This window comes from Pongo pygmaeus, chromosome 5 (genome assembly GCF_028885625.2).
Source record: "Pongo pygmaeus isolate AG05252 chromosome 5, NHGRI_mPonPyg2-v2.0_pri, whole genome shotgun sequence".
Lineage (NCBI taxonomy): Eukaryota > Metazoa > Chordata > Mammalia > Primates > Hominidae > Pongo > Pongo pygmaeus.
This window is the reverse complement of record NC_072378.2, coordinates 107,191,555-107,204,208: the sequence shown is the minus strand read 5'-3', so window position 1 is coordinate 107,204,208 and position 12,654 is coordinate 107,191,555. Positions and strand designations below refer to the sequence as shown.

The 12,654-nt window shown below is 38.6% G+C and overlaps 1 protein-coding gene across 1 annotated transcript in view; it reads left to right on the top strand.

Annotated features, from left to right (window-relative positions):
* Positions 1-12,654, top strand: part of PDSS2 (decaprenyl diphosphate synthase subunit 2) — a 313,717-nt gene that overhangs the window by 190,802 nt on the left and 110,261 nt on the right. Inside the window, exon 3 of the mRNA XM_054491948.2 lies at positions 684-882. Coding sequence (XP_054347923.1) covers positions 684-882 — 199 coding nt within the window. The remainder of the gene's footprint in view (positions 1-683; positions 883-12,654) is intronic.

Sequence of the window (12,654 nt, the reverse complement as noted above, 5' to 3'; positions counted from 1 at the left end):
TCAGGAGTTCAAGACCAGCCTGGGTAACATGGCAAAACCCCATCTCTACCAAAAATACAAAAGTTAGCCAGGCTTGGTGTCACACACCTGTAGTCCCAGCTACTTGGGAGGCTGAAGTGGGAAGATTATTTGAGCCTGGGAGGTGGAGGTTGCAGTGGGCTGAGATTGCACCACTGCACTCAAACCTGGGTGACAAGAGTGAGACCCCATCTAAACCAAAAAAAAAAAAAAGAGAGAGAGAGAGAGAATGTATGTAATGCCCTTAGACTAGTATCTGGCACAGATTATATTCTCACTTAAATTGGAATTCCATTAGACACTACTAAGGAGTCTCAGAAATCTTGAAGTTATGCGCGTGAGGAAAGTATACCAAGAGCACAGTATCTAAATGGAGCTGTGGAAGGTGGCCCTCCACTGGTCAACTTCTGTCTGGGATATCCTAGTGACTTGTGGGGAAGAGTGAGGAGAGTATTACAGAGAAGGAAGGTGTCAACATCTTCTTACAGATCCCAGACTGCTCAGTAGAGAGACCTCTATTTAAAGCTTCATTAGAAAGATATAATCCAAAAAAAAAAAAAGTGGGGGGCAACCTATGGAATATTTTATTGTTGAAAACTGAAATCAGACATTAGTGATAAAATGGTATTCTTGATACTCTAACAAATCTTACCTTTATGTTTTAGTCAAAGAAGTTTGGCAGAGATCACGGAGCTAATTCATACTGCTCTCCTTGTACATCGTGGGATAGTAAATTTAAATGAGTTGCAATCATCTGATGGTCCACTGAAAGACATGCAATTTGGAAATAAAATTGCTATCCTGAGTGGAGACTTTCTTCTAGCAAATGCCTGCAATGGACTAGCTCTGCTACAGAACACCAAGGTAAAAATGGGCAGGGTTTGGTTGTACCTGAATGGCTTCAGGCAGCAATTAGTTGGCTGCTGGATGGAGCTGCAGGTCTGTGTGCCCTGCTGCCCCAACTCCCCTCATGTACATGCTCAGTAAACAGTAAAACTGTGATGAACATAATGATGGCAGTGTTAGTACCAGGCAAAGTGTAAATGCTAGGAAAGAGTTTTGAAAGTAATTTTTTTTCTGATTATGGATGAAATTATTAATTATAGGATAGGGTTAAATCTTCAAAACAAAGAAAATATAAGTAAATATTACCTATAATCCCACTATCCAGAGGTAATCACTGCTGGTTAATATCTTGATGTATTTCCTTGTAGTCTTTTTTTGTTGTTCATTAATGCCTTTATATATGTAATTTTTTGTAATATATATGAGAACTTGCTATGTATAAGGTTTTTTTAATCCTGCCTATTTTTTCTTACATAATATTATGATGTGAGCATCTTCCCATGGTTATAACTTTTTCTATAATATCCAGTCACTTAGATATAATACCACTTGTTTATCAAATTCCTCATTGTTGGACATTCAGGTTGCTTCTTATTTTTACTATCATAAGTAGATCTTCAGTAAAGATCTTTGCATATCAATTTTCCCTATTCCCGATTATTTCTTTAAGATAAAGACCTAGAAGTGGTTCAAAGGGTTAAACATTTTTAGTGTTTTTTTTTCCTTTTGTTATAGAGACATGGTCTCACTCTATCACCCAGGTTAAAGGCCAGGTGCGGTGGCTCACTCCTGTAATCCCAGCACTTTGGGAGGCCAAGGCGGGTGGATCACCTGAGGTCAGGAGTTCGAGACCAGCCTGGCCAACATGGTGAAACCCCGTCTCTACTAAAAATAAAAAATTAGCTGGGCGTGGTGGCGCCTGCCTATAGTCCCAGCTACTCGGGAAGCTGAGGCAGGAGAATCACTTGAACCCGGGAGGCAGAGGTTGCAGTGAGCCGAGATCGCGCCACTGCACTCCAGCCTGGTAGGTTGCAGTGAGCTGAGATTGTGCCACTGCACTCCAGCCTGGGCGACAGAGTGATACTCCATCTCAAAAATAATAATAAAAATAAAAATAAAAAAATAAAGTGCAGTAGCATAATCATAGCTTACTGCAGCCTCAAACTCCTGGGCTCAAGCGATCTCTTACCTCAGCCTCCTGAGTAGCTGGCTGGCTAATTTTTAAATTTTTTGTAGAGACAGAGTCTCACTGTGTTGCCCAGGCTAGTCTTGAACTCCTGGCCTCAAACGATCCTCCCACCTCAACCTCCCAAAGTGCTGGGATTAAGGTATGAGCCACCATGCCTGGCCACATTTTTAGTATCCTTGATACATACTGCCAACCTGCTTTCTGGAAAGGTTATGGAGGTATTTCTTGTTATATCAGTTAGGATTAGGTTTGATTATAAGATAACAGTGCCCTATAAGATAGGAATTTATTTTTTCTCTCATGTAAAATCATCTAGGAGTAGGCAGTCAAAAGTTGGTATAGTGATTCTGCAAAGTAAGGGATCCAGGCTCCTTCTGTCTTACTGTTCTGCCATCCTTATCTTACCACATCATGGCCCGAGGCATTTGTCATTATGGCTTCCCTCCAGTCAATAGGAGGAAGGACAAAAAAGGGCAGATCTCCTTCGCTTGAAGGTTGGATCAGTGTACATCCTAGTTTGCTAAAGGAGAGTCTCAGTGTAAGCCAGCTATCCTGGGATCCCATCTGATTTAGCATTTATCCTGAATTTTTCATTTTTTAACAGAGAATTATTACTAATAATTATATTAGAATAAGCTGGGATGAATTTGGTAGATCCCCACTTAGTACTTCCAGCCTCTGTTTTTGTTTTTGTGTAATGTAATATAATAGTATTGTGAGACCCTTACACAGTGGAGAGAGATTTCATTATCAGTTGTCCTTTTTTTGTTTGTTTCTTTTTTGAGACAGCGTCTTACTCTGTCACCTAGGCTGGAGTGCAGTGGCGTGATCACTGCAGCCTCAACCTCCCTGGTTGAAGCGATCCTCCTACCTCAGTGTCCCAAGTAGCTGGGACCACAGGTGCATACAGCCACACCTGGCTAATTTTTTGTATTTTTTTTTAGAGATGGGCTTTTGCCTTTTGCCATGTTGCCCAGGCTGGTCCTCCTACCTCACTGTCCCAAGTAGCTGGGACCACAGGTGCATACAACCACACCTGGCTAATTTTTTAATTTTTTTTAGAGATGGGCTTTTGCCTTTCGCCATGTTGCCCAGGCTGGTCTTGAACTCCTGGGCTCAAGAAATCCTCCCATGTTGGCCTCCCAAAGTGCTGGGATTACAGGCATGAGCCACTGTGCCCAGCTTCATTTTAAGTTGTTAGGAAATCTGAAAGATACCAGAAATAACTTATCTCTTTTCCCAGCCCTTTCAGACACAACTAACACTTCCCAATCAAGGAGCGAATGCAGGGCAATTGCTAATACAGTAAAGTGCACTCAGACACAAATGTCTAGGGGCAGCTAACTCTTTCCTGTATCAGGTGGTGGGAGAAGCTGGCTGTGTAGTGTGTCACCCAATTGTACTGTAGCCCATGAATGGCCTGCAAGAGTCACAAAGCTGCCAGGTACCAGTTGATAAGTTCAGTGGGAAACAGTAAATTATAGGTTTGGGTGTCTGTAAAATATATATGGGAAATCAAGGCTGATCAGCTCTGCTAGGGAGCAAGTAGAGCGTAGACTGAGCACACTTGCTTGTACAGTGTAAATCTATAACTATTTTATTGCTTGGTAATACTTTGTTTTTGCAGTAAATCCTTTTGGCAGCAGTAAACTGAGAAAACTAAAAGTATGTGTTTCATTTTTTTAAGTATTGATTTTTTTTCTTAAGAAAGTTAATAAGGAATGTATATTAATAACCTGAACAAAATGTTTGTTGACATTTACCAACCACTGTGGAGGCCATAGTGGTATCACTGACCACATGAAAACAAGAAGAGTAAAGTCTGCTGAAGAAGTGTCAGGATCTACTTTATGCAGCTGCAGAAGGTATATATGCATACGACTCTGCAACATAACTTATATTTAGAGAAATGACTATGCTAAGTGATTGCACTAATTATCAACTACAAGTGTGTGTATATAGGAAAAGGGAAACAACAGTTCTTTCGCATCATTGTCAGTAGAAGAACTTTGAAAGCAGCTAAATAATTCCAGTTTTAGTTCAGTGTCATCAGGTATTTCGAGTAAGTAAATCATTTAAGTTAATTCTACAAATTTTTTGGTTTTTTTCTTTCCATTCATTCGTGGGATTAAGGTAAAGTTTTTGGAAGTATATTCTATTAAACATAAAGCCTTTGTGAGTGAGACTGGAAAGTCAGTTTAAAAGTTCAATATAGAAAATAAAATTATTAGTTTATAGTAACAATAGAAGTACAAATTTTGGTGAAGCACAGTGTTGTGGTAAAAACAATGTTTTTACTACATTAAAAACCTGTGGAGTAGTTGGCATTGGTTGTGGCACACACACAATTGATCATTACGTCTAAACAAGTACCAAAAGTTTTCTATTTTAATAGAAGCTATTGTTACATCAAAATTTACAAATATCTGAATAGTCACAATCACTGAACTATATGATTTGGGAGTTGTAGCTGATGTCAGATAAAAAAATACACTTCAGGCCAGGCACGGTAGCTCAAGCCTGTAATCCCAGCACTTTCGGAGGCTGAGGCGAGTGGATCACCTGAGGTCAGGAGTTCGAGACCAGCCTGACCAAGATGGTGAAATCCCGTCTCTACTAAAAATGCAAAGAACATTAGCCAAGTGTGGTAGCACATGCCTGTAATCCCAGCTACTTGGGAGGCTGAGGCACGAGAATCGCTCGAACCTGGGTGGTGGAGGTTGCAGTGAGCCAAGATCACGCCATTGCACTCCTGCCTGGGCAACAAGAGCGAATCTCCGTCTCAAAAAAAAAAAAAAATACACTTCAGCAGAGCAGTATGTGCCTTTTCTCTTTGTTGTGTGTCATTGATCAGATTTTAGAAATCTTTATAAATCAATCTGTGCCCCCAACAGTGGTATTGAACTTTATTCTAAATGGGTCATCAAAAGTTTGGTGGCATTTGGGCATGGTGGCTCACGCCTGTATTTCCAGGACTTTGGGAGGCCAAGGCAGGCAGATCACTTGAGGTCAGGAGTCTGAGACCAGCCTGGCCAACATAGTGAAACCCCGTCTCTACTGAAAATACAAAAATTAGCCAGTGGTGGTGGTGCATGCCTATAATTCCAGCTACTCAGGAGTCTGAGGCACAAGAATCACTTGAACCCAGGAGGTGGAGGTTTCAGTGAGCCTAGATCATGCCACTGTACTCCAGCCTGGGTGACAGGGTGAAACTCTGTCTCAAAAAATAATAATAATACTGATAATAATAATAATTGGCAGCATTTTGTTCAACATCACTTGAAAATCTTAAATCAAGTATTCAATAAACAGAACACTACATGAGACTTTTAGGGAATTACAATTAATGAAAACAAAACAAAACTTCCATTAGAATTTTTCCTTACAAAAGCAAAGAAGGAATGATATAAACAGTAACAACTCAAATGATATACAAGATTAAAATTTTCAGTTCTGTAATTGCGATTTGAAATGTCTCACCTTCCAGGAGGAATCTTGGTGGTGCTCCTACTTTAAATAAATTGCACACACACACACACACACGAAATGAGATTGAGATGGCCTAAATTTTGCAGCATCTAAATTTAGCAAAACATTGAAAAGAATCATAGAGACAACTTATTTGACAAGTTTTGTCTTATAAAAATATTTGTTAGGCAGGGCGCAGTGGCTCACACTTATAATCCCAGCACTTTGGGAGGCCGAGGCAGGCGGATCACCTGAGGTCGGGAGTTCGAGACCAGCCTGACCAACATGATGAAACCCTGAAATTATCAGGGCGTGGTGGTGCATGCCTGTAATCTCAGCTACTTGGGAGGCTGAGGCAGGAGAATCGCTTGAACCCAAGAGGCTGAGGTTGCAGTGAGCCGAGATCGCACCACTGCACTCCAGCCTGGGCAACGAGAGCGAAACTCCGTCTGAAAAAAAAAATACTATTTGTTAAAGTAAGATACTCTGATGGAAGCAAAAAGAGAGTGCCTCTAAAAATATTTGGGCTGAAATATTTATACTGTTCAATATTTTTAAAATTAGAATTATGTCCTCCATTTAGCAAATTTACTCTGAACTTATCAGGTAACTTAGAACCTGTAGAAAGAGAATTTTCTCCATAATTGAAAGTATCAATAATTTCAAACTAATTAACCATAAACTGCAACTGTGAAGAATATTGCGGGCAGTTTTATTTTTAAATACCATATTTTAATGAACGCATTCTTCAGAAAAATGCCAGTAACACAATAGCAGAGACAGATACGTCTAAGAAATGGATTAAACCATGTAAATATACATCAATAATAATTCTTCTCATTATTTTTAAATATTCAGATAATCAGTATAAAGAAGTTATTGTTCTATTGTACGTACATGTATGTTATTTTTATTTCTTTTGAAAGTTTATTTTTGAAAATAGTTTTTGAATAGAACCTGTTGAGTCCACCAATATAATAAAATCAGCTGTTTGTTAATAAATACATATTTCAAAAAGTATAAAATTTTAGTTGTTTCAGCGCTTTTTTTTACTCTTGTGTCCCAGTTTGCATGATAAATTATATGGTATTCACACTTCAAAGACATTTCTCATAAGTTATATGAGATTTTTCTGCTTACATCCTGTTGACCAGAATTTAATTATATAGCCATACCTAGCTGTAAGGGAAGCTAGAAAACGTAATTTTTATTGTAGGTCATCATGGATCCAGCCAAAAATCTGGAAGATACAGATAACAGATACTAGGAGACAAGTAACATTCTGCCCTACCTTCTCATCACGTGTTTGCGTTTTTGGCTAGCACATATACTCATGAGGTAGACCTATGGAATTTAAGGGAGAAAGTAGTATGGTACCTTTAATATCTAATTTATATTCATATTTTTTAAAAAGCTAAAGTAAAAAATGAATTGATCCTATTAAGCAGACTATTGGAGAATCTTGGGCAGGCATGGTGGCTCACGCCTATCATCCCAGTACTTTGGGAGATGGAGGTGGGAGGATAGCTTGAGCCCAGGAGTTGGAGACCAGCCTGGGCAACATAGCAAGACACTGTCTCTACAGAAAAAACAAAACAAACAAACAAAAAAAACAGGCATGGTGGTGCATGCCGTTAGTCCTAGCTACTCAGCAGGCTGAGGTGGTAGGATTTCTTGAGCCTAGGAGTTGGAGGCTGCATTGAGCTATGAATGCACCACTGTTTCTCTAGCCTGGGCAATAGAGCCCCTGTCTCAAAAAAAAAAAAAAAAAAAAAAAAAAAGAGAGAATCTGATGTCTCTCTCCAATTCTATTTTATTTCATCTCAAATGTCTCTCTCCTTTATGCATATAGTATACTTTGATGGGTCCCACTAAATTCTCTCCTTCACTGGAATTCACATGTTAACAGAAGGTGGGGGGTTCTTTGCCCCTGGGACTCACAGACTGTATCATCCATCTTTCCTTTTCACCATATTTGCAGTGGTCTGTGATAAAACTTAGCCCTTGTTTAGAGAAGAAAGAGGCCTTAGAAAATGCAGATCTGACATAGTGTCTGGACACCTTGAGCTGCACATGACCAGCTCTAGCTTCACAGGCTGGCCGTTCATGGATTAGACCTACAAAGCTGAGGGGAGGAGATATTCTGGACCTTGATAGTACCTAGGTCCACGTTTTGGTAATTTGCCTCGGTATAGTCCCCACCTTAGAAAACCAAGACTCGTTGCCTTTGGACAAATTTCTGTTTGTTTTCTGTAATCATTCATTTTAACTTTGAACTATTCTGATGAAATCTTACATAAGGTTAAAATGGTGGTATTATATACAAACATAATCATGTTAAACGATACAAACAAATAATCACTTGTTTAAACTGCCTCCCTTTATGGGACTAATATTTAACATGTTCCTTTTTCTTAGCTAGCTGGTGTCAGTCACACATGCTTTTTTTCAGTGTGGTTCAAGTACAGTGAAAATGGAAGCTTTACTCCCATCAAAATCAAATCAGATTCACAGCCTGTGAAATCCACTCTTGGTGTTTTGCATTCAGAAGCATCACTATAAATGTTCCAGAGTCTAAGACCTCCACCATCTGCTCCATTAGGCACTGGATTTCAGTAGCACTACTTGATTTACAAAAAGAAAAAGAAAAACTTAGCATATCCAAGCAACTATTCAGCCTGAAGCTTCTTGAAATAAGAATGATCTGGCATTTCCTTCCCCTTCAGTGAGCCCCGTACCTTCATGGTCTCTGCACAGGTTTACACCTTTAAATTTGCATTTTATCAACCTTTCTCTGGTGAGGAATTTTTTCCTTTTTAGGCTATGATATGTTTTTTTCTGAATTTGATAGTTGTATGTTGAATTGAAGGCTTTATTCTGTGCAGCCCTCCTGTTAATCTCAAACGTGAATCTTTTGCACCTTGTTCTTCAAAGGGTCATTGAAGGCTCTACCAGGTCAATTAAAAAAAAAAAAAAAAGCCTCAGGGGTTCACTTTTTGTGAAAGACCTTAAGAACCATGCCCAGGGTCTGTAATTGATCTTCTCCAAATCAAGGCTTTTAGTAGCTCTCTTTTAATCATAATAGATGATTTCCAAATCAGGTGAACAGTATTTTAAACTGAGGAGACTGTGAATTACTAAAGTTCTTGAAAGTCAGGAATTCCCTCTGATACAGCAAATCTCCTATATTCAGAGCCAGTTTCTTTCATTTAAATACTTGGCAATATTTTCATCAGAATAATTTAAGGAAAGTGAAGTTATATCTCAGAAGAGGACTTATTTTATCAAATGAGCTCCCAGAAGCTTAAGTTGATTAAGTATAATAGTAACTATGGTTTTTTTAGAAGGAGGAGGTGGTGATAAATATTTCTTTGGAGTAGTGTTGTATTAAGTTTTTGGGGTTTTTTTGTTTTTTTTTTTTGAGACAGAATTTTGCTCTTGTCGCCCAGGCTGGAGTGCAGTGGCGCGATCTTGGCTCACTGCAACCTCCGCCTCTCGGGTTCAAGTGATTCTCCTGCCTCAGCCTCCCAAGTAGCTGGGATTACATGTGCCCACCACCACATCTGGCTAATTTTTGTATTTTTAGTAGATGTGGTTTTGCCATGTTGGGCAGGCTGGTCTTGAACTCCTAACCTCAGGTGATCCACCTGCCTCAGCCTCCCAAGGTGCTAGGATTACAGGCGTGAGCCACCACACCTGGCCAAGTTTTCTTATCTCTACATACGGTTAATGTCTTGGTAAAGTTAGATTCTATTTAATGATGTTTTAGTTTTCTTTTATAAGAAAGAAAATTTGTCAACAATAGCGACATAAATAGATACCACAGCAAGAGGAAACAGGCAAAACTTAATACAGAATTTCTGTTTATAATATGTCACTGTTTTTTCACAGTGACAGCCTGCTTTTTCTTTGAGGATGTATATTTAACTTGGTAATTAAAGTTGGCATATTTGTAACAACTTTAATTTTTTATGACTTACTCATTCTACCAATTTCTCATTTTCTTGTGCTACTGGATTCTTGTCTGAATTTCTATATGATGTGTTTATCTCTGTACTTCTCATGGGGCAGGCCATTAGATGAAGGGTTCTGCAGTCAAATGAAATTCAGAGCTGTTTTATAATTGCCAAGGGTAAAATTAGCAGAGTCAATTATTTTCCCTTTGGCTCTTCCCTGAAGATATTAGGGGTCTTCAAGGTAATTGCCTTAGATAACACTTAGATTTTTAAATATCTCCAAGTATAGAAATTGGTTTATTAATCCTCTGGTAATTGTCTTCTTACCATTATAGCTGTAGTCACATAAATGCAAATTAACAAGATTTTGAATTCAAGAGTGAATTTAAAAATTAATGCTTGGGTTTTCATTCATTTTCAGTTATGGAACATAAGGGCAAGTTTTTATTTTAGTACTTCACTGTATAAAGACCTGGACTAAAAGACCTCAGAATGCCTCTTTTTAAATCATAAACTCCCTGATTCCATTGGGATAAGTTGCTCTATATTGTGTCCATGTAGAACATCACTGGATGCTGTAGTGATGTGGTCATGCCAGAATCTAAAATTTTAGTGTTTGAGCAGCAAGCTATCAGTGAGACATGCTAACTAATTGGAAGGGAAATCATGAAATGGAGAAGTACTATAATTTCGAAATCTAGCTGGCCATTAACAGGCTTCCTCTGGTCTTTGTATTTATTTAGACTGGGTTTGTATTTAGGATTAAGCCACAGTGCAAATCAGACTGTGTGGATTACTACCTGTCATCTTGTTTTTGAAAAGTCTTTTACTTTACATATAATGATAAGCCTAGTATTTAAAGAATGGAATTTATCACGTTATTTTTTTTCTTTGTAGTCATTTTCATTTAATGGACCTATTGCTATATATCAGATGGGAGACTGTGAGTCAGCCTGGATCTTGTCTAAACACCTAAGAGCATTGTCATGATGTCACTCCTGGAGGTTGTTCTATTAAGCATTAGTGATTTATACTTCCGGATAACCAGTGGCACAGATGTACTCTTTACACAGCTGATGTATTTCCTTATGTTAACTTTGTTTTCCTAGAGGCATAAATATGTTGTTTACAATGAAGTATTTTGTTTGTACAAATATGCTCAATTTATGCATATAAATCTCCCTTTACACCATCTATATAGTTTAATAAAGATGCTATTGTCTATTTGTGTTTGTCTTATCTGTTATATTAATTTTACTTCCAAATTCATGTTAAATTGAAACCTAAAAACATGTATTAAGTTTTTCCCTGTCTTATGCATTTAAAATAGGCATTATTATGATAGTGTTTATAGTTTTGCTTGCACTATTTTACTTGTGGAAATTATTTAATATCTTTTAGGCTCTTTAGTTTGACACCCAAGGTTAATATTTTTTATACATGTAACCCACTCAAGTGTAGATTTGCATGACTCGGGTAAAGGGATACAGAAGGTGGTAAGTGGGGTGTCATATAGTATAACAGTAAAAGAGACCATCTCCATATCATTTAATTAGAAAAGTCAAAATGCCATCATAAAATTATTTCAGAATCCCAAAATTAGCTTCTTCAGTTTTTTTCTTATTTGCTAATATAGTCACATATTAAACAAAGACTGTATCCATTTTCTGATCCTGCTTCCAAGTGAAAGTAATAAATGATTAGTGTGTGCAAATTATACTAGAAATAAGACGAATTTTAAATAATATTGAAACCTGGAACTTTGCCCATTTTGAAGCCACAAGACAATGGAATGTAGTAGCTTTTTGACATAGGAAGGTTAAATGCCATCAGGTGAAATTGACATTTCTCTGAGTATCAAACCAGAAACCTAACAACAAGGAAAAAGAGCAAGAGCAGCTTACATGTTTCTTCCATATTCCTGGCATTCAAAGACACCCTTTTTTTTTTTCAGTCTTGCTCTGTCACCCAGGCTGGAGTGCAGTGGCTCAGTCTCGGCTCACTGCAAACTCTGCCCCCTGGGCTCAAGCGATTCTTCTGCCTCAGCCTCCCTAGTAGCTGGGATTACAGGCGCCTGCCACCATGTCTGGCTAATTTTTGTATTTTTAATAGAGATGGGTTTTCGTCATGTTGGCAAGGCTGGTCTTGAACTCCAGACCTCAGGTGATTCACCCACCTCGGCCTCCCAAAGTGCTGAGATTACAGGCGTAAGCCACCGCACCTGGCCAAGGACACCCTTTTTAAAAAGAAAAAAAAAATCTGCATTCTACAATACTTGCAAATAAATAAAATAGGAAAACAAACTGAACAAGAAATATTTGTTAAATTATTTTTAAATGTTGACATATAAAGGGAAATTTGGTTTAATAAGAGGATGAGGGTAGGCACTGGTTTTTTAATGCATATTTCATTTCTAATATTCCCTTTTTAATTTTTTTTAATTATTTTTCTTTCTTTCTTTTTTGTAATAGAGACAAGGTCTCACTACCTTGCCCAGGCCGGACTATCTAGCCCAGGCCGGTGTTGAACTCCTGGGCTCAAGTGATCCTCCCACCTTGGCCTCCCCAAGTGTTGGGATTACAGGCATAAGCCACTGTGCCCAGCCAAGTTTCCTTTTTTTTTTTTTTGAGACAGAGTCTCATTCTGTCACCCAGGCTGAAGTGCAGTGGCACGATCCTGGCTCACTGCAACCTCTGCCTCCCGGGTTCAAGTGATTCTCCTACCTCAGCCTCTTGAATAGCTGGGACTACAGGCACGTGCCACCATGCCCAGCTAATTTTTTGTATTTTTAATAGAGGCGGGGTTTCACCGTGTTAGCCAGGATGGTCTTGATCTCCTGACCTCGTGATCCACCCACCTCAAGCCTCCCAAAATGCTGGGATTACAGGTGTGAGCCACCTTGCCTGGCCCAATTTTCCTTTTTCTTAGCACGAGAGAAATCATGCTTTCCTCTGATGTTTCTCAACTTGAAGATCCTTGGTTTATGTCTTCTTGAAAGGAGAAAGTAGAAGTCAAGAAGGTGAGTGGCAATTTTTCTGAAATAATAAGTAAAAGGAGAAAGAATAGAAAACTGGAGGATGAAGATTGAAGAGGATGTATATACACTTTAGAGATTACCTGAGGTGAAATTAACCGAGTTGTAAACAGTGTGTTAGGCTGTTCTTGCATTGCGATAAA